The sequence below is a fragment of the Peromyscus maniculatus genome, chromosome 4 (genome assembly GCF_049852395.1).
Source record: "Peromyscus maniculatus bairdii isolate BWxNUB_F1_BW_parent chromosome 4, HU_Pman_BW_mat_3.1, whole genome shotgun sequence".
Classification (NCBI taxonomy): Eukaryota; Metazoa; Chordata; class Mammalia; order Rodentia; family Cricetidae; genus Peromyscus; species Peromyscus maniculatus.
This window is the reverse complement of record NC_134855.1, coordinates 150,715,468-150,738,126: the sequence shown is the minus strand read 5'-3', so window position 1 is coordinate 150,738,126 and position 22,659 is coordinate 150,715,468. Positions and strand designations below refer to the sequence as shown.

Below are 22,659 nucleotides of genomic sequence, written 5' to 3'. Positions count from 1 at the left end.
TTGGAACATGGCGTTTCTCACAGCTACCACCTGATTCAGCAAGAATCATATCCCCGAGTGAGAGAGTCTCAGCGTCTTATCTCAAATCAAACTGCTGATCAATTGCAGAGCCAACTCCAACCCATGCAGTCAGATGGAGGGGAAGCACAAATTCAAGGGTTCAGAGGACTCAAACATGCCTCACGTCGTGCCACTAGGGGAAGGAACTATGACAGAAAAGGACCCGGTGAATTCCCTCCACAAACAGATCCCAGAGACTCAGAGCCATGACATTTGCACAGTAGCCTGTCCGAGTTCTTTCACAGATACAGAGAGAGCCAACAACCCTTCAGAGACATGAGCCAAGCCATGCTTTTCTTTCCCACCCATTTCTTCAAAGCCTGTGAGTCTTTGCTGTCGACAACCTTTGTCTTTGATGTGTGGCCAGCCAATCCTTCAGTTATATGAGTGTGGAGAGGAACATGCTCATATTCTGGGGCTCTGATCTTCCCTCTCCTGCTAACATCTTCATCTCTGCCTTCTTCATCCTTCACTAAATACATGGAAATGCCAAAGAGAACAATCAAAGCTCCACACAGTCTCACCTCCACAATGGGAGGAGGCAGCAAATATCACAGGCTCTCACCATGAGTGCCACACCTAGGGTGGAGCCAAGGAGAACAATCCATCTACTTGGTGATAGAGATTTAAAAGCCCACCCATCCACCTCCCCAAACCTTGCCAATCTTCTTTTTCAATAGCAGAAACCCTGAGCTTGGTACCTTCATCAAGCAATGCATCTAACTGGAATTTGATCACAAAGTTTGGTTTTCACTGTACTGATTTTTATAGTTATCTACTATGATTGATTCCTTTTACATCAACTCAGTGGAAGGCAGAGCTTTACCTTTTGAAGACATGTCTTCCCTGCATGGGTCATAGTATCCCACAAGATGCAGGAGGTGGAAGAGAAATGGCCATACCATTTGCATAGTTTGAGAGGTCCCTGTAATGTACATCGAAGCTGCTATTTGCATTATCTGGTGTGATGGGTTACTGAGTTGACACCACCCAATAAAGGAGTTGCAGCTGCTCCAATTCCTGCCACAGCCCCCATCAGGCCCTAAGAAAGTCAAGCCAGGTGCTCCTTACACTCCCTGATGACAAGCACCCTCTCTCTGAAGGACATCCATGTTGGGTTGGAGGCTCTGAGAAGCGGATGCTTGCAGCCATCCACAGGGTTCCAGTTAGTCATCTATCCCTCCTCTGGAGGTCTAGCTGTACTTACGAGGTTGGGTCTAACACTAAGCACATCTAGACTCTGTAAGCTGATCCCCACCTCCCCCGCCCCCCGACTCTGTAAGCCATCGCCCACCCCCTAACTTCCTCACTAAAAATCTCCAAGTCTCTCAGCTTCTCCAACAGAACCTCACCTACCATGGCTTCAGTGGCTGGAAAGCATCAGGTTGTTGCTTAAGAGTCCTGCACCAAAATTCCATCAGAAATAAAAGCAAAGCATTTAAATGGGAGGAAAATCAGCCTGCAGGTGTCACACCATGAGGTGATGTGCAAATGACTGAAAGTTAGGGGAAAGCTGATGTTTTTCCATTATCTGTAAAGAAGCAGGGATAAAAAACAATTAGAGTTATCTATGCTCAAATCCTACTGCCAGGCCATGTATACTCTGTGTGTGTGTGTGTGTGTGTGTGTGTGTGTGTGTGTGTGTGTGTGGTGTATGTATGTGTGTGTGCATGTGTGTGTGCATGTGTGTGTGCATGTGTGTGTATGTGTGTGTGGTGTGTGTGTGTGTATGTGTGGTGTGTGTGTGTGTGTGTGTGTGTGTGTGGTATGTGTGTGTGTGTATGTGTGGTGTGTGTGTGTGTGTATGTGTTTGTGGTATGTGTGTATGTGTGGTGTGTGTGGTATGTGTGGTATGTGTGTGTATGTATGTGTGTGTGGTATGTGTGTGTATGTGTGTGTGTGTGTGTATATGTGTGTGTATGTGTGTGTGTGTGTGTTGTGCTGTGCTGTGCACCTGCATTAAAAAACCAAAAAACACCAGGTGTCTCACTCTCTTCCTCTGTACATCATTCCCTTGAGACAAGTTCTCTCACTGAGTCTGGCGCTCACCATTGCAGTCTGACTGCACCAGCAAGCTCCAGGGAATCCTCCTGTGTCCATGCCAAACCCCCTAAACACACACACACACACACACACACACACACACACACACACACACACACACACACTGCTAGGGTTACACATGCATACGCAGTCAAGCCTGGCTTTTTAGGTAAGTGTCGAGGATTGAACTCAGGTCCTCACATTTGTGTGACAAGTGTTCTTACCCACCAGGCCATTCCCAGCTTGTCTGCTTTCTGACTTTCACATTTCACTTGATGAGACTCTACTTCCCAATAGCAGCCTAAAAAAATAAAACTCTAAACTTTGTTAAACCGTATATTGAAAATGGCAGTATAACAGTAAATCATATTTCAACTTGTAACTTCATAATTAAAGGAAAGATTTAAAAATTAGTAGAGTCCCACAACCCTAAATTAAAAATTATTTCAGAACTATCACCAGTCTGGTTCCCATTTCTCTATTTCCCACCTCTGTATCAGTGTCTCTCACTGAGTTGCCCTGCATTTATTAGTTCCTTATACAAACTAGGGTGCATACATACACACCTGTATCTCTCTTCACACTTGAGACAGAGGTGTCCCAAACACATTGTGCATCAATACTGCCAGACTGTTATTCGAAAAATATTTTCCAATAGCCATAAAAAGATCACTCCAGTGGTGGGAGGGGGGAGGACAGAGTAATACGTGGCTGATATGTAAAATTAAATTAAATTATAAAAAAAAGATCACTCCATTTTAAACTCATGATTTCAGTTATTAAAAAGAAAGAAAAATTTGTACAAACACACCTATTCCAATGCTGTATTCAATTAGAAATGAAAACATTAATAAAGACTTAAAATACATAGAATTTTTAGCATAGTACAATACTGTGGATCTGGGGGTGTTGATGTCTGTGTGGAGAGATTTTTCAAGATGCATTAAGTGAAAAGGAGAAAGAATAAAGTATACAATACATGTCATCAAAAAAGTAATACACGAACAACACACAATTTGCAGATATATGTATGTATGTATCTATGCATGTATGTATATATTGACATAAGTCAGAAATGTGGCTGGAAATATGTGCAAGAAACTAACTTTGGCTACTTTGGAGGGGACTGAGTGGCTTTTTGAAAGAAAGATGACTGAGAGCATTTTTTATTGTGTGTCTTTTTTAAACTTTCAATTTTAGAATTTAGAGCCATGAAAACTGTATAATTTATAAGATGCTTCTTGAAATAGTATCATTTGTCACAGAAACAATAAAGTGATTGCTTAAATGAGGGCAGGTCGCAGGACCGACACTTATCATTCATCTATTTGATGGTTTATTTCAAGTCTGAATTATCTACGGTACCAAGATCTGAGTCTTAAATGGTAGCTCCTCAGTGAACAAAGGATGCTGGATAAATGAAAGAAATGAGTGGGTGAGTGAGTGAGTGAGTGAGTGAGTGAGTGAGTGAGTGAGTGAGTGAGTGAGTGAATGGGATCTATGGCTCCACAAACTGATATAAGTGCATTAGGTATTATAAACTACTAAAACAACCCAGTTGCTGGCAGAGTGACTATGAAATTGATCTCTGTGGTTACTGTGGTCTCTGACAGTGTCAGGAATATCCCACAGAGAGCCAGAGATGCCTGCCCACTAGGTAGAGACCAGGGGCATGCTCTGTCAATGAGCTTTCCCAGATTTCAGTGCACACACACAGTGTGATCAGCAGGGTATGAGCCACAAAGCCACATCCGATGCCCCTGTCATCTACAAGCTTAATGAGCAAATTGCATTCATGGCTTTCATTCAGGAACTGGAATTTACTTGAAATTCATAAATCAATACCATACGTCTTCTTCCCAGTTCTGGAATAAATGAAGTCTGAGCATTCACAGGAATCATTTAAGGTGGATTATCAGTGTGCCAAAGATGGCACTGCTCACCCTTGCAAAGTGTGCTCTTAATTTTTCTCTGGTTATATTGAAATTCCTAAATGAATGAAAAAAATTTACAGAGGCTCTAAGTCACAGATGTCATAAAACTCTGTGTGAGCATGCACATGCATACTTCATGCTAAAGTCTAAAACTCACAAGAGGATTATAAGGATGACTTAGTGTTATCACTTGGCCAGGGAACCTGACACTGCAAATGTCAGCTTCTCCATCAGGTTGTGAAAACACACTTGCAACCAGGAAGTCATTTATGTATTAATATTGCTGGCCACTGATGTTAGGGATGACGACAATGTTTGTCTTTATAAGTTCTGCAGAATTTCACATAAACATCAATAATGCCTCCAAAAGAGACACACATCTCCCCAAAGTGAACTCCAATTCAGGTGAATTCACTGGTCTGAGAGGTTTCTCTCTTAACTTTGTGGCCTTTCTCTTGGGTGGCAGAGAATGGATTTAAAAAGCAGTCAGCTAACAGCCACATTTTGGGAAGAAATACTTCCCCCTTCATCTGCCCATTTCACTGGACCTAGTTTGCAGGAGAAGCTTCCTCACTTCACTCATGACTTTTAGATTTTATGTATTTCTTATGATTCCCTATTGTATTCCATGCTTTTCTTTTTCATTCCTTTCCTCTTTTCATGTGTGTGTATGTGTGGGGGTGCAGGACATGTGCTCATTTGTGGATGCATGTTTGTGTATGTGTACATATGTATGTGTGAACATGTCTGTGTGGGGCTTAAGGTTAATAATCAAGAGTCAACTGTGATCAGTCCTTCACCTTATTCACCTTAATCACTGAGGCAGTAGGCAGGGTCTCTCACCCAACCCAGGGTTTGCCACCCAACCCAGGGTCTCTCAACCCAACTCAGGGCTTTTCACCTTATTCACTGAGGCAGAGTCTCCCAGTCCAACACAGGCCTTGATGATATGGCTAGTCTCATTAGCCAGATTGCTCTGGAGATCCCCAGTCTCCACTTCGTGAGACTGGATTTACAGGCAGGCCTCCACACCTACCCAGTATTTATGTGGGTTCTTGGGATCCAAACTCTGGCTCTCATACTCACTCTATAAGCAATTTAATGACTGAGCTGTCTCCTTAGCCCCCAGAACTCTCATCTTAAACCTTAATATTTATCCCTTCAGATAGCATGAGCAGGAGTTTAGATGGCTATGACCCTGAGGGAAATTAACAGAGCATATACCAAGGACAGAAGATACCCAAACTCTCTAGCCTGACAATCACACCATCCCAAATCAACAGTACAAAACATGGTCTATGATGAACCTTAGGTGTTCTTTCTCATGAGGGACAATTTAAATGTTTTAATTATCAAGTCAACATAGACATCATAAACACAATCTGAAAGATCATTCGATCATCTTTGGAAATGTTCATAATAGAACACAGCACAGCTACCCCTCAGTATCCACAACAGATGGGTGCTAAGACTCTGTACAGATACCAAGATCTGTGTGGATGCTCATGTCCTGAGAAAACAATGATGTAGAAACTTGTATTGACCTGTGAACATCCCCCTGGGTACCTCAGATCTCCCCCAGATGATGTATAGCACTTAGAAAAATGCAAATGCTGTGTAAATAGTTGTTATCTCAGATTGTTTAAGAAGTAACAACATGAAAAAACATCTGTACCCTTCCAGCACAGGTGCAATTTCAAATAAGCATCTTGGGTTCATGGCTGACTGATTCCATGGATGCAGAGCCCAGTGCTATGGAAGATGGGCTGTGTGTTTTCAAGCAGATATGGCTGCCAGTCGTGTTTTATATATGTGCTACTTGTGATAATAATACGTTTTTAACATTTAGGAGAAAGGAGATGTACTAAAATAACAATTTTGTATTAGTGTAATAGGTTTATATAATTTTTAACATGGAAAATGCATGCATACTCTTGGGCTGTGACATTTGTCTATGAGAGCACATGAATCCAAGCCCTAGCTTTCCTTCCCATGTAACCTGAGCCTGCCATTGCTCCCTTGATGAATGCAGTATGCAGAGAAACGGTTCAGCATTCTAATTTATGATATTGACAGAGATGTCACTGAAACCCCAAGCTACCAGTGCTCTTAATTAAAACAACATTAACAATGCCACTAAACATAAAATGACAAAGTTTGTCTCAGTCATCAAGATATGAAAATGTTTTAGACTGAGTAATTATGCTATGGTGCCTAGTCACCTTTCCTGCTAAGGAAAACATACAAAGAGAGTAACAAATGGCAGAGTTTACATATGGATGATCATGCCCGGTCCTTGTCCAAGGTCCCAATAGATACATAAAGAAAAGATCAGTGACATTATTGGAGGTAGTCTTTTAGAACAACACAAGATATGAATATATGCCCTTATCACACACACCAAAAAAAGAACTAAACCACAGATTTTTTATGTATTTTTGAAAAAACAGGTCTACTAAAAATTCTCATGTCTCAATCTATGGTCATAATATTTATTTTTAAGGCACTGCACAGGAGTGAGTGTGAACTGGAAAAGCAAATGTACTGATAATGAATCAAGAGAGAATACAGTGGTTAGGAGTACAGGCTGCATTTGCAGAAGAATGGAGTTCAGTTCCTAGTACCCGAGTCAGGCAGTTCACAACTGCTTATAACTCCAGCTTCACGGGATCTGATGCCCTCTTCTGGACTCCATGAGCAATTGCACACACACACACACACACACACACACACACGCACGCACGCACGCACGCACGCACGCACGCACGCATGCACGCACGCACGCATGCACACGCACACACACACACACACCTGAAAAACAAAAGGAAACTAAGACAGCTTTTGTCACATTTTTGCCCTTCCACCTTCCATCACGTGTGGACACAGCACTCCTCCCCTCCAGAGATGCAGCCTCCAGGTACCATCCTGGAAGCAGAGACTGAACCAGACACCAAAACATCCAGCAGAGAACTGCGAGAAGTGACTTCCTTTTCTGTTTACCACCCAGTTCCTAGTGTTTTATTCCATCTGCCCTAACAGACCAAACCAGCATCATCCTCCAACATTGCTTCTATGAGTATTTTACAAGAAGATAGAAACAGAGATTCAAATCTGAAGTACTTGCATGTTTTTCAAATGCAAAGCCTATCTGAATTGAGATCATAAATCAACAACAATTTTAGCCTAGGGCAGACATGAGGCCTTTGGTTTATGGTTTCCCCCATTGTTCACTCAAGGTTCATTCAGTTCCTGATGTACATTTGGCTCAGGAATCCAGGTGAGTAGTCACCGAGGACATTGAGCTGAAAAATCTGCTTCTCAGAACCACCTACAGGCTACAAAATGCTCTGCGTTGAGTCTTTGGTTCAGTTTTCAGAACATCCCACCATTTCTCCTCTCTAGTTGAAGGGAAGTCAAGAAACAACTACAAAATCACAAGGAGCTGTCTGCCAAGTCACAGAGGTCTATGTCCTTAGGCCAGGCTGTCAGACTGAAAGACTGACAGACATGGGTCCTGGAGCTGAGGAGATGGCTCTGTGGGTAAAATGTTTTCCTCACAAACGTGGGGACATAAGTTCGGGTCCCCAGCAAAAAGTAGGGAATGGTGACATACTCCTCTGGCCACAGGGTTTGAGAGATAAATTCAAGTAGATCCCTGGGGCTCATTGGCCAAAAAATGGTGAACTCTAGGTTTGTCTCTAAAAACATAAAGGAGAGCAATAGAGAAAGACCCAATATTAATGTCTGACCTTCACACATGTCCCACACTGTGCAAGCATGCCTCCTTCACACACACATACATGGATACACATGCACAATGCACACACAAATTGATGATGGTGATGATGATGATGATGATGATGATGATGATGATGATATAATGTTCCTGAGAACCACTGTGGTGCTTTACAGAAGTCAGGGAGGAGCAGCCCCAGCTTCTGGAGCAATTCACATCAAATCTCTATGAACTGTGTCCATTTCTGCAACTGATTTGTACTTTTCCTTGACTTCAAAACTTGAACTCCTGGCATTTTTTACCATATAATTCTGAAACCTAGTACAGTCTTCATAGCATGTGTGTGAAAGAGTAGCAAGAAACCCTTAAACAGCTCCACAGTCTCTGTCCGTGTTCCAATCCTAGGCAGCATACTTCTCAGCTTGAACCTTGAAGTAGATAAAATGAGAACCATTATTTTTGAATTCATATGCCTGGCACTTATCTAAAATCAAAATTACAGATTCTCGGAAACATGTGACCTTAACACACAGGAAACTGACCCATTTGTTGAGTTAATATTGGAGTAATAAACCAATTTTTTTTCATTTCATATTATTAAAACTTCATCTAAAAATCTCTGAAAATTAAGCTTCAATATTAAAGGTCAACAAGATATCCAATCTCCCTCTCACACACTTGATCCTGTGTGTGACTCTCTTGATAAAATGAGTTTAACTTGAGAAATGTATTTCCATATGCTAAAAGAATTCCTTTAGGCTATGCACAAAATAGCCAATCTCCCCTAAAAGGTAACCCAGTAGCCCAGGAGATACTACCATCTAAGGCTTTAATCTATAACAAAACATATTCTGGTTAGCATACCTCTGTAAATCCATCTGTCTACTGATATACAAGAGTTCCATCCTGAAAGCACCCCACAGTTATGAAGAGGAAAAACAATTTAAATTCTCTTGTCTCAGTGACTGGGATACTGGATGGTCAAACACCCTGTCAGGAGGAAATGGAATTAAATCCAGGGTCAACACCATCTTCTTGCTCTCAGGCTCTCAGCAAGACAGTCATGTGACTCCATGGGTGAAGGTGTTTGCTTGGGAACCTGCTGACCCAAGTTTGATCCCTGGAATCCACATTGTAGAAAGAGAGAACCATCTCTCGGAGGTTGTCCTTTGATGTCACAGGCATCCCATGACATACATATGTACACACACACACACACACACACACACACACACACACACACACACACAAATGTAATTAATCATTTTAATAAAGATAAAGCTAGTAAAGAGATTGGTATGTTTTAATAACACAGTAAATAAAATAAGCCCTTTAATTTCTATCTTATGAAAATTACAGAACTGTAATTTTCTAATTTTCTAATAGCAGGTTCGGAGGCCATTGGAAATGAATTCTTCTCTATGATCAGTAACATGGGAAGATAAAACCTGACTGCAAGACTGTGGTCAGTCAAAAGAATGGGACACAGTACAGATGTGAGGCTCTGAACTCCTTACAAAGCCATTACAATCTGGCTGGAGACTTTCTGGTGAGACTAAGGAGATACCATCACCTACCTCTCATAAAAGTCAATCAAATGAGACTTCCAATCATCTGGGCAGGAAAATGTACCTGAAGGAAAGCTGTCTGGAGACTTTAAAAAGGTTAGAAATCCTCCTGAAGATGAAAGTTGGCACAATAGTCTACCTGATCACTGTCTACTCTCACCCCTCTAGAGTGCTCCACTCTCCCCTACAAAAAACTTCCCGCATCCTCTACCCCATTCTCCTCTGCATCCTTTTGACAGAGATCAGAAGGACTGAATAGCCAAGGGACTTCCAGAGTGACAGAACCACTTCAGTTGTAAAAACACTATGTCAAATACAGGGGTGAAAGCACAGACCTTCAACTCAGTCCTGGAGCTCGGGAGTGCTCCCAAGGCCTGTGCAGAAGTGTGAGCCAGACCTGCAGCATCTTGGTTACTCACCAGCCTCTTGTGGATTGATCTTGCAAAGCAGAATGACATGCAAGACACACACTGGGGAGCAAGCACTCTCAACAGAGGTGCCCTGGAAGGAGTCGGGTGCAGGGGTCAGTTGTCAAACACTCTCCACTGAGGTCTCCAAAGAGTCTGTACTCCACCCATAAATTTGCCCATTCAGAGAGTTGCTCCTGACTGGAATTGTCGTGAATGGAGGGTGCATCCAGGAGATACACTGTGACACACACCCTGTAGGTCAGGGATAGTCAAAGTCCATCCTTGCACGGTTAGGCAATAGATGCCAGCCTCATGGAAAGCTTAAATAATTCCAAGTGATAATGGTGAAAGAACTAGTCTTTTCTGACTGGAATAGTGAGAAGAACGTGGGTAAAATTATGCAGTGGTTGGTCCTTCTGTGAAGGTCTGCTGGACACTAAGGGGCAAATTTCAATGTCCAGTGCTGCTGAATGACCACATGGGACTAAAGAAGTTAGAAAAAAGCCCACGGAGCCCCTGTGGAGCTCACAGCCTAGTGAAGCTAAAATCATCAAAACATATCAGTTAGGCCATCCATCAATGTGATACAGAAATGATACAGGACAGCACTGTCCAACAGCAATGGAAATATTTCATATCATGTTGTTGGTATGGTTGCCAGTAATGAGTCTCTGTGGCTATTTATAACTTCAAGTGGTTAATGTACCGCAGGATTTTTTTTAATACTTTTTAAAAAGGAGATTGATGGATTGAGTAATTGAATGAGTGGTTGATTGTGTGTGTGTGTGTGTGTGTGCGTGTGCGTGTGCGTGTGCGTGTGCGTGTGTGTGTGTGTATGTGTGTGCCTATGTGAGTTTTGTGTGCATCACATGCACGCAGATGCCTGAAGAGGACAGAAGATGTTGGATAACTAGAAATTAGAGGCACAGGTAGTTGTGAGCCACTCAATGTGGATGCTAGGAACTTAACCTGGGTTCTCTATAGCAATGAGCAATCTCAATAGTTCAGTAATCACCCCAACTTCTAAAAAACAAGGAAAAGAAAAAAAAACGTTAACCTGAGTTATTTAACTATCTACATGTGGTGAGTGGCCACCCCCATTTAAGTGTGGGATGGTGTCAGAAGCACCCTGAGAAACAAGTGGCATACCAACTGGGATGACCAGGATGAGGAGTTACAGGAACAAAAGATGGAGGGAAGGAGAGGTTTGTAGTCAAAGGAAAATGAAGGGAAGTGAGGAAGAGAGTAGGCTCTCTGTGGGCACACAACAAGGTTCTTCCCCATTGGTGTTAGGGAGTGCATGGTGACACGTGGCAGGTGAGGTCATGGGGTCTCATCACACACTGTCTTGATTACATGTGCAAAGGGTTTACTTAGAGTTTTAAGCAAAGATGGGAAAGGGTTTGGTTTAATTTAAAGTATCAATTTGGCAGAATCAGAATAGACTTCCAGAGTGAGGAACTGAACCAAAGAATGGTTCAACTCGTAACTGCAGCTTCCTATTAACAATTCATCTCAGCGTGCCCAAACATGTCACCCTGTGTGGTTTAAAGGGGAAAAATAGAAAGTAGCTCAAGATTTCTATTGTTAGTGGACTAATTAAAGAAGGTATTGTAGTGGGTAGCCATTCCAGCTTGGATCTGGAAGTTCCAACCCCCATTGAGACTCTGGCAACTGTCATGCCTACGAGGCGGGGCAAGGGGAGGCGCCTGGGGACCAGAGAGCTGGATGGGCCAGCGCTCTCTCGGTGCCGGGATGCTGAACGGTGAAGGTGGACTGCGCAGAGCTCAGGAGAACACCTCTGGACTGCTTTACACCTTCCCCAGACCCTGCGACCTACCCATTACTTAATTTGTGAGTTATGCCATTGAATAAATATCCTTTTAACTACGTGGAGTAGCCAAAATAATTTCTCCAATAAGGTATGGCAGAAGGGGCTGACAAAATGGCTCAGTGTGTAAAAGTGCTTGCAGCGCAATTTTAAGAACTGAGTTCAAACCCCACTGCCCATGTGAAGCAGAATGAAACAAATGAAGGCACAAAGTTGTCCTCTTGACTGTCACAGGTGTGCCATAGCATGGGACCTGTGCATGTGCATACACACACACACACACACACACACACACACACACACACACACACACACACAGAAATGGTAGCATAGCCAAATAAATAAATATTTAGACCCATAACTTTTTGAAAAGTGCTCCAATACAAGTAAAGTGAAAGGGGAAATAATATATAACAGTGATAGGAACATAGTCTGTGTGTAGAACAAATAATAGGAATAAATCTTTATGTTTGCCTATGAACAAAAATCTCTGTATAAATTTACAAGAATCTGGCTGTCCTGGGAGGTGAGGCCGATCTATAGGGGTGGGGGTGAGGACTGGGGAGACTCCCCTTCTTGAATTTGTACCACCCATTTCTTTACCAGGTACATGTAAAGTATTAGCTAGTTAAACATAACAGAGCCATGTAAAAGTCATTCATTCTTTCCTGTAAAAAAGAAGAAAGCACTCGGGAGGCAGAGGCAGGCAGATCTTTGTGAGTTCGAGGCCAGCCTGGTCTACAGGGTGAGCTCCAGGAAAAGCACAAGGCTACACAGAGAAACCTTGTCTTGAAAAAACAACAAAAAAGAATAAAGTCCACCCCTCTTTCTCTCCCCCCTTCCTTCTTATTTTTGTACTTTTTTGTTTTTATTTCTCCAAATCCATCTCTCCCTCTTTGTAATATAAGGTGATTTTATAAATTCAAAATAAATGATAAACTAAGAATTATCAGCCCTCATTTCGGATTAGACACAAGTCATCACTATTTTAGGAAAAAAATCCCAAGATTTCTGTGCTATTTTGCACACATGGTACACAGATATCCATATAGGCAAAACACCCATCACATCATACAAATAAGTGAACAAACAAGTAAGCAGATACATAACAGTCAACGAGCATTCATTGAGTACCTACTATGAGCCAGAAGTAAAATAGAGGGACAGTTCTTTGTTGAGAAGTATATTACTACACTTATTTTTGTACCTGAAGAAGCTTAAAAGAAGAGAAATTAGGTAATTTGTTTCAGAGTCTGTAAGTGGCCAAATTGAGATTCAAAGTAAAAATCAGAGTGAAAGGCTAGCACCCAGTTATGAAGATGATAAGAAAAATGCACTGTTCCAAGTAAGCCTTCTACTGGTAGATGTAATTTTAAAATTGATACAGAAAGATAAGAAACTAAAGTAGCTAACTATTTTTTGTCAAAAGTGCTATACCAAACTGTATGCCTGCCTCTCAGACATGCATAGACGTCCCACTGCAGGTTTGCAGGTTTGTAGAACAATAGAGAAAACAGACAACTCAGGGATGGACCCAAGTATGTACCCCATGGAGAAAATAGCAATTTCAGCAGATGGTCCTAGAGCAACTGGACATCCATACACAAAAGTGAACCTTGCCCTATGTTTCACTGAAATGGAACACTTGTCCTAGGAAAGACCATGCTATGGGCTGGCCAGATGATGACTCACTGTGTGAAGGTACCTTCCGTCATTTCTGTCATGACCTGAGATCTATCCTGGAAGGAGAGAACTGACCCCTTCAAGTTGTCTCTGACCTCCATTCTCATTCTCTCTCTCTCTCTCTCTCTCTCTCTCTCTCCCTCTCCCTCTCCCTCTCCCTCTCCCTCTCCCTCTCCCTCTCCCTCTCCCTCTCCCTCTCCCTCTCCCTCTCCCTCTCCTTCTCCCTCTCCCTCTCCCTCTCCTTCCCTCTCTTTCCCTCTCTCTCTCTGTCATACACACACACACACACAAACACACACAAACACATACAAATTTTTAAGAATAGAAATACAAGGTTATGATGATGTGAGGGGACATTATGGTGAGAACCTATCTGCAAACCACATAACTGAAAAGACATTTGTATCTAGACTATATGAAGAACTTTCAAAACCCAATGGTGCAAAGACAACGCAAGCATTTTCTTTATGAAAATGAAATGCACATGAAAGTCAAAGACAATGCCTTTGCACACCTGCAAGGATGGCCAGAGTTAAACTAAAGGCAGCATCAACTCCTGGAGGGTATGCAGAGAAATGGGTCACTCACACACTACTGGTATGAATATAAAAATAGCAAGACTGCTTGATGCTTGTCAACTCAAGAGGAATTAGAATCGCCTAGGAACCACACCTCTGTGTGTGTGTGTGTGTGTGTGTGTGTGTGTGTGTGTGTGTGTGTGTGTGTGTGTTCCTTTCCAGAGAGATCTAATTGGCTCAAGGAAGCCAGCACCTTCTAACTGGACAGTCAAGGAAAAGGCATCTTGCCTGGATGCCTGCATTATTCTTCCTCAACACATGGGACTTTAGCTACTGCTGCTATCTCCTACTGCCATAGAGTCCTACCTCTCTGGCCTTCCAACCAGTATTCTCCAGGGACCTCCAGACCTCCAAGCTAGGTCTAGGCTTGCTGAGCCAGCTGGCATTGTGAACTGAGCAATCTACTAGGTTTTCTCTGTCCTCAGCACACAGACATTTCCTTGTTGGAATAGTACCCCCTAAGAAGTAAGCCATTTTAATGACTCCACACACACACACACACACACACACACACACACACACACACTATATTTATTATATTAAACATGTTTATGTTTAAACACATATACACAAATTCTATTTCATTCTGCTCTAAAAACCCTCTCTAATAAACTTTCAAACAACTAAATCTACAACTACCACCCAGCCTGGCAATGGTACTCATGAGTATATCAACACAGTTCTGAAAACTTGCATTCACACAAAACCCTGCACACAAATGTCTCATCGGCCCTCTCTCTGACAGCCCAATCTGGACGATGTTCTTCAACAAGTGAAAGGTCCAAAGGACCTTTGACCCATCAATACCATGGAGTGCCATCCAGCATCTGGCAGCATCCCAAGAAAACTGAATGACTCCGCAGACAATGACCATGAGTAAAACCAGGCCCCTCCCCAAAGACTCCATAAGGTTTCATTCTGGAAGTGACAGAATTATAGAACTAGATAACAAGTTGGTGATATCAAGAGTTTGGTACCGTGGGGAAGTGAAGGGCAGCTATGAAGGACTCTGCCATGTGCCTGGAACTTCATCCCATTGCAAACGTCCAGGACTCCTCCTACCTCGACCTCTCATCTCACGGCACTGGGGTTACAGGTATGAGGCACTGTGCTCAGCTTTTTCATGTATGTTCTGGGGATTCAAATTCAGGTCCTCACTCTTGCAAGCAAGGCCCTTTACTAAATGCGTCATTTCCCTAGGCCTCTACCTTGATTCTTTACAACTTCATGTGAGCCTACAATTATCTAAAAATAAAAGTTTCCACTGAAAACAAATGAGCTCATGATTCTTTTGGACAGGGTCTGGGATCAGCCTAGGGCAGGAAGGTTCCCAGGTGTGACACATCACCACAAAGAAGTCTGCCAAATCTTATCTCCTAAGGCTGGCTGGAACTCCATGCCAGAGCACAACACATACAGACTCACAGGCTTAGAACTCTAGTAAAGTAGGAGGGCCCACAAATGCTCCCTAAATCAGCTTCCAAATCCTTACCCAAACACCACCCGGCCGCATGTTAGAAAGGTGCTATTTTAATTCCTGCATTCACACACATCTCATGGCATTTCAAAATTCACAACTTCATTTTGAATCCCACAGGAATGGGGGCGGAGGAGAACAGCAAACCTCATCTTTTCCTAGCTCAGACTCTCCAAAGGTTTGATCTTCATCCAACTATAGCCAAAATTCTAGAGTAAGAGGAAACTTGAGCACAGCCTCCTACATTCCACAAATGTGGAAAAATGGGGTTATCTCTGGCTATCTTTGGGAAAGGAGACTATCTTCGGCTATCATTCCCACCCATAGTTGACTTGATCATTCACTACTGTTGACCTTTGAACACTGTGAATGTCTAAACAACCAGTTAATAGCACAAGCTTTTAAGTCAGACAGTCAGTTTGCAGAGGACAATGACTGGGCTGTCCAGTTTGAGATAGTTTGCAGGGAGCCACAATACTGGTGAGCACTCAGTGGACATTTGACAGATAATAATGACCACAGATGTATTTCACATGGGAAACAAATTCTTAAAGCACCAAAGGTAAATTATTCCTCACCAAAAAAATAAATAAATAAATAAATACTGCTAGTCACCTAATGGATATAATTTTAAAAACATGCTGGCAGATGTCTGAATATCACTGTATCAGTAACTTCATTTATGTCTTCATACACAGCCATTAAATTGGCCATTCATTGCTAAATCAATTTGGGTGATGATAATTAAAAGCTGAATACATGCACAATTAATCATATCTTCCATGAGGACTGAGATGTCCGCTGGAAATCTATTCTTGATATGGAAATCGTGTCAGTAAAGCTGAGTTAGATGGAGTTAGACAGAGCCAGGACACTGAAGGATTTTCACCACACTGCATACAGAGGGTCTACCTGAACATTCATTTCAGTACTGGCAAACTTCACCCAAAGCCCCTCAGTCCTGTAAAGAGTGCAAACTGTTTTACAGATCTTACTGGAAGTTGCATTTGCATGGGAGGGTGCCTCAGTACATATCAGAAAATCATAAGGTGGCAATCATTTATTTATATGCTTTTCAAGTGATGATACTTATTTTTCCAGTATTATAGTTTAAATGTGAAACATCCCCCACAGGCTCATCTGTAAGAACATATGCCTCAGCTTGGAGTATTGTTTGGGGAGACTGTGAAACATTTGGGGCTATTCTGCCAACTGGCATTAGTCCACTAAGGGTGGCCTCTGAAGGCTGTAGCCCAGCTCCACTTCCTGACTGAGTTTCTTGTTTCCAGGAGCGGCCTCTTTTGAGTTCCTGCTACTACAAGGGGCTTCACCCCAGCCGCCATGCCTCCATTGCCACAGTGGACTGTAGCCTCTGAGCCATGAGCCAAAATAAATTTTCATCCCCTGAGCTGCTTCTGTCCATGATTTGGTCACAGTGCTAGAAAGCATCAAATATATATGGGCACCGTAACAAATGAATCAAAATCTAAAAAACTTAAATGAAATATGAAATATTTTCTGCAATAGTTGGCCAAATGAAACAGGGAAATGAAGGGGTGAGAAAATATGTCTCACTGAAATCTGCCCATTCCCTATCTGCTTTTCAAGACATCCAAATTAAGAGGAAAATCTCCTGGCCCAGCAGGTTCATTCAAAATGGCATTTCAAGGAGATGTGTGTTTCCTTTGGAGGCCTTATGGACATTTATGCAAATAACATGGAAAATCTTATAAAGGCAAATGTTCTTCTACCCTAGTTAGCATCAGTGGCCAGTGGTATTTGTGCTTGTACATAAACTATCCCTTGGACATTAAGTGTGTTCTTCTACCTAAACAGCGATTGCTTTGAAGACAAGAGTTAGTGCGGTAAAGGCTAGAAAAATAATAAGGAGCCAAGTACCGCCATCTCTCCCAGCAGTAATTGTAGGAATGAGACCAGAGCAGTAATAAATATTAACTGGGTTTTCTCTGTGCTAAGCATTGTGTTGAGCCCCTTATGATGATCATGTATTAGGTGGATATCAAGAGTCTCTCTGTTCTTACAGAATAATCAGGCTGGTAAATATTTTAAAGCTCATACCAAGTCTTCATCATCATGCTGGGATTTTTTAATGCACCCTTATATCAGAGGCAATAGTGGTAGGAACCTTCTCCCATCCACTCACTCTAAAAGTTTTCTTTGTGTGTTTACTCTGGGCACAGCTGTAGTGAGAGGAGAGAGAAATCGCATGGACATTTCCATGTTCCCTAGTGGGGGGATACAAGTAATAAACAAGTAAGTATACAGACTAAAATGTGCAAGGAAGTAAGATATGGGAAACAAAGATCTAGGATCCAGAAGCAGGGATGACAAAAAAACAAGAATGTTTGGAAAGGTCTCCAGGCGAAGGGTGAAAGTGGGAGCTGAGCACAGGAGAGGAGGGAACATCTGGAAAGCAGCGGGAGGCATGGGAGGAGTGAGAGCAAGCAGGCTGGCCAGTGGAGGACTCGATGCAGGGGACATGGTGTAGAGTAAGGGAGGAATGAAGATGGAGACTGGGGGACACACTAGGCAGTTACTCCAGTACTACAAGGAAGAAAGAATGGAGCTTCAACTAGAGTGGTGCCTACAGATGATTAGATGATAAGACATAGATTCTAGATGGATCTCAGACTGAGCTCACAAGGTCTCTTGATGGGTAGGCTGTACTGCTGTAAGACAAGGGAAGGGGAGATATGGTGTCCGATTTCCTTGGTTTCTGGCTTAGGGTTAGCTTTGCCAGAGCAACTGAAATGCTGCCTAATGGCTAAGATGAAGATAATATCAGAAGAAGCAAGTACGTGTAAGGCAACCACGGCTGCACATGTATTTCGCTTAAGAGCTCCTAGGCTTTCAGTTGTAGATGTAAGCAGACAGAAAATGGGCCAGAGTGGAGCTCAAGTAGTCTGTGCCGATAAGCTGTTAGATATAAGCAAAGAAAGATTATATAAACACTAGGTCATTGAGGAACTGCATGTAGATAAGGAAAAAAGCTCTAAGTTTAAGCTCTGAGAATTGCATTGTAGATCAGCCAGGATAATTATGGATAGAAAATTCTTTTCATTGCAAATAAACAAACTCAATGAAGATCTGGATGGAATCCGTCTGAAGAACACGCTTAGTGAGTTAATGATGCAGACACCGCCTATTCCACTCATCTAAGAAATCTCCAGTGTCTTTTGAGAATTAGGTAATTATAGATAGCTATAATTCCCATCCTCCCCATCAACTCCCCAAATAGAAATATCCACATTCCTGAGCAAATATTGTGCCCAGGGCACAGCCTGAGACCTGGAAGAGCCAGTATGTATAACTCTAGAGAGGGCAGACGTGAAGACACAGAGACTTCTCAATTAAAGGAATTGAATTTCATTTGGCTTTCTGATATCTAAAGCAAAGAGTAGCTAACACCTACTTTGATTGCTTAAGACAATGTTTAGGACTTTAATTGAAGCTGCCCCATCTGTGACTCCTCATAGAAGTGTCCCTAGCTTGCTTCTGTCCATTGACAAATTGCCTAGTTATAGCTTCTTGTCTTATTTACATTATAAACTATATTACATATATATTTATATGCATATCTTTTATAAAAACATCATCCATAGGAAAGAGAGATCTATAGCTAAATAAATTCTGCCACAAAAAAAAATTTCACTGAATGAGGATAAAGATTTTACCCTGATTTAAACATTTAAACCACAAATGTATCAAAGTGTAACATGATCCCAGAAATATGGATACTTTCATGTCTTGATGTATTCATTAAAGTATATTTAAAACTTAAATAGCAATAATGATAAAATATGCCTTTGGACATGTTCAGATGGAAAGGTAAGGAAATCAACAATCCTTCAATGCATCTGCCAGCCTTAACTCATCTCTGATTACATTAAAGACAATACTGAAATAAGAATCAATACTATGCACTTTGTCTGCATGTGCACAGATATTATCTTATTTGATGTTCACAAGAACATCTTTAAATAACATGCACTGTATAGATCAGAAAATTGAAGCCAGGAAAGGTCAAAGGTCATAGACCTAATAAGTCAAACAAGCAGAATTCATTCCTATCTTATTATCTTATCTTTTACCAAACCTGGGGACATTCTTTGACACAACAGCTGCTTACCATGAAATGCAGTTTACTTGTTTAATTATAAACACTCCCAGACATGGCTCTTCTCCACAGATTCTTGTCTGGATTCCATCAATAAAGCCATTGTCATATTAGTTACCAATTGCAAGGTCATCCTTCGCTCTGTATGGCCACTGGAGGTGCCAACATATACTCTCTGCCTGCTGGCTAGTTCTCTGGGACTCACACAGTGGCCAGAATATACACATTAAGTACTGATCCAGGCTCTCTACAGCCTGGCTTAACACTATGAACATGCTTGACTTTGGATACCGGGTGTTTATTGTTACTTCCTACAAGAAGCCTCCACCTTTGCAAGGGTCTTTCCACCAAAATGTTATTTGGCACTCAGTCCTGATGACAATGTAATCTGCTGTATTTACAAATTATAGCACATGATTATTTTAGAAGGCTGGTCTACTGGTAGAACCAAGGTTGACCAAAAAAAGGCCTATTTTACACAATCTTAGTCTGACTTTTCTATCCATGAATGATGACCATAATGCAATGAATATTCTTGTGTACATTTGAGTAAACACAAACAAAATGGTTACATCTTAAGACACTGGACTACCCAAAATACTGTAAATATAAAACAAATGCTAACTAGATTCTGTTCCCTCTCTTCTTGCCTCTAATAGCCATCCAAAATTTGTTCGCATGCACACAAGACTATATTGTGTCAATTATAGTAATATAGAAAAAAGACTCGAAAGTGATGTTAACCAGTTTTTCCTATAAATCACCCTTGTCAGGATTTGGCGTCAACTCTGATCCTCATGAATAATTCATATTCTGTGCATTAATAATGCATGTCTTCTTCCTGTTGGAATGCTCTCTAGCATGGAATGAATGTCTAGTCCCAACCCCTTCCATTGACATGATAGAGTAAATGCAAGATTAGAATGTGGCTTTCTAACGCTCTCTTTAAAACTGTAATGCTCAGCCACCCACCAGATAAAGAAAGTGTGATGCTCTTGGGATTTCTTCCCCTTCCCTTGGAAGTCACTGGGTTGAAGACCCCAGGGAGAATCAATGAGACTGTAGCAAATCCAGTAAGGTCGGTTAGTTCTGTTACCATTCTCCTTAATGCTTCATTTATGACAGTCACAGACATGAGAACTTTACTGTTCAAACAGAGTAACCAGCAAGGCAGAAAAAAAGCAAAGAAAGAAATAGGCTAAGGGAACCAGAGTTTTATAACAATCCAGGATGTTTCTCGCCAGCAGACAATCCTCTCTAGTGAGATTTACTACTGAGAAATTTCTTTTATTCTCAATCAAATTAAAGGCACTTTTTTTTTTTAAAGTCCAGAGACCAAATAAAAGAATGGTAATGGATGGCACATATTTGTGGAGACAGATACTCAGTGGATCACTCACGAGGCTGGGCCATTGCCACTCTCACTAACACCAGCTTCCATTGCTAAGTAAACTTACTCCCCAACCCTGCCTCGCCCCCAGCCTCTGGCAAACAAAACCAACAAAACAGCCACAGTATTTGACACATGGCAAAAAGAAATGAGGTAACCTGCAAAATGCACACACACACACACACACACACACACACACACACACACACACACTCCAGTACCTTCCTTGTACCATCACTTAAAACTCAAAGGCAGGATGGTTTTCTCCTCAAGTGCCCCCAAGAAGAGAAAAGGAAGGGAGTCTTAAACAGGGGGGCACCAGAATTCTTTCCTTTCTTCCTTCCTTCCTTCCTTCCTTCCTTCCTTCCTTCCTTCCTTCCTTCCTTCTTTTTTTCCTTCTTCCTTTCTTTCCTTCCTTCTTTCTTTCTTTCATTCTTCCTTTCTTCCTTCCTTCCTTTCTCTTTCCTTCTTCCTTTCCTTCTCTTTCCTTTCTTTCCTTCCTTTCTTTCCCTCTCTTTTTTCCTTCTTTTCTTCCTTCGTTCCTTCCTTCCTTCTCCTATTCCAGGGTCTCTACACCTGTACCATGCTCCACACGAGATGATCATCCAATGGGACTCAGAAGGTGGATTCTAAAAAACAGAACCCACTGCCCAGGCTCAAGAGTGGGGATTTAGCTCTGTGTTTCTACTAGGGAGTTGGCCCTATTCAAGGCCAGCTCTCTCCACCTTTGCAAATGGAGTCCCTGGGACCAAATAGTCACTGACCTTGATCCCCCTCTGGGCATCTGCCCTCTGTCCTGGCCTATATCCACCCCCTGGAAAAGTTAAGTTGGCGCGAGTGGGACGCGGGCCGGGGACATCCGGTAGGCTCAGCACCATGCCGGGCTTTCCAGCTACAGCACCCATGGCTACCGGGAAATATTTATTCCAAGTCAACCGGCTCCGGTGGCCACCGTTAGAAAGTCAAGCCATCCGAGAGATAAAGATAGCTCCATGACATACCCAGACGCTGGCGCTAGCGCCCGCCGCAGTCGCAGTAGCCTGGGATGTTGGCTGCGAGAGCCACCGCACAAGACAAGTCCCCAGCGCCGGGATGCTGGCTGCAGACACAGACCCTGAAGTCGCAAGCAAGGAGCACGGGAAGGATGAATACGTACCCCTAGGCGTCTGCTCCGGATCCTCACGTACCCCTGCTTCACTATGTCATTAAAATTGGAAGCCATCCCAGACAGACAGCAACCCTGCTGCCCACAGAGCCTGCACAGCACCCTGAGTGGCTTCGAGGAGGGATGTGGGGAGGGTCAGGACAGAGAGTGAGGGAGTGAAAGTTGACAAGGCGATGCAGTGAGACCGGGCGTCAGAAGGCGCACATCTCTTTCCCTGTCTCCCCAAAGCCTGAAAGTGGGCGGCCGCCGGCGCCCAGCAGCCACTTTGGGGGAGAGTGGCGGGGAGGCGAGACTGGAGCACGGCGTCAGCTGACTGGGCGGCAGCCTGCCAGGAGGAGGAGCCGCTCCAAGGAGGAGGGGGAGGACCAGAAAGGAGGAGGAGGAAGAAGAGAGAGGAAGGAAGAGGCAGAGATGGCCCAGAAGGAGGAGCGCCCGGGGCCCCACCCCCGGCCTCCGCTCACCTGGCCCCCAGCTGCCCTGATCCCACCCCCTCTCCCCAGTTGTACGCTCCGCCCTCCCAGCTAGATACAGCCATCAGGAGGGGCGAAGCTCCGGGTTTCTGCCTGTCTTTTAGAGAACAGACTTCGGACTCTTCATCATCTGTGTGTGCCCTAACCTGTCCCTTCAGCCCCATCTTTTCCCTAGA

At 42.8% G+C, this 22,659-nt stretch overlaps 1 protein-coding gene across 1 annotated transcript in view; it reads right to left on the bottom strand.

The window, feature by feature from the left end:
• The window catches only part of Dok5 (docking protein 5), a 150,089-nt gene extending 127,752 nt beyond the window's left edge, over positions 1-22,337 (bottom strand). The window contains exon 1 of the mRNA XM_006984002.4: positions 22,005-22,337. Within this exon, the coding sequence (XP_006984064.1) occupies positions 22,005-22,070 (66 nt within the window). The 5' untranslated portion in view covers positions 22,071-22,337. The remainder of the gene's footprint in view (positions 1-22,004) is intronic.
• Between the last annotated feature and the right edge of the window lie 322 nt (positions 22,338-22,659).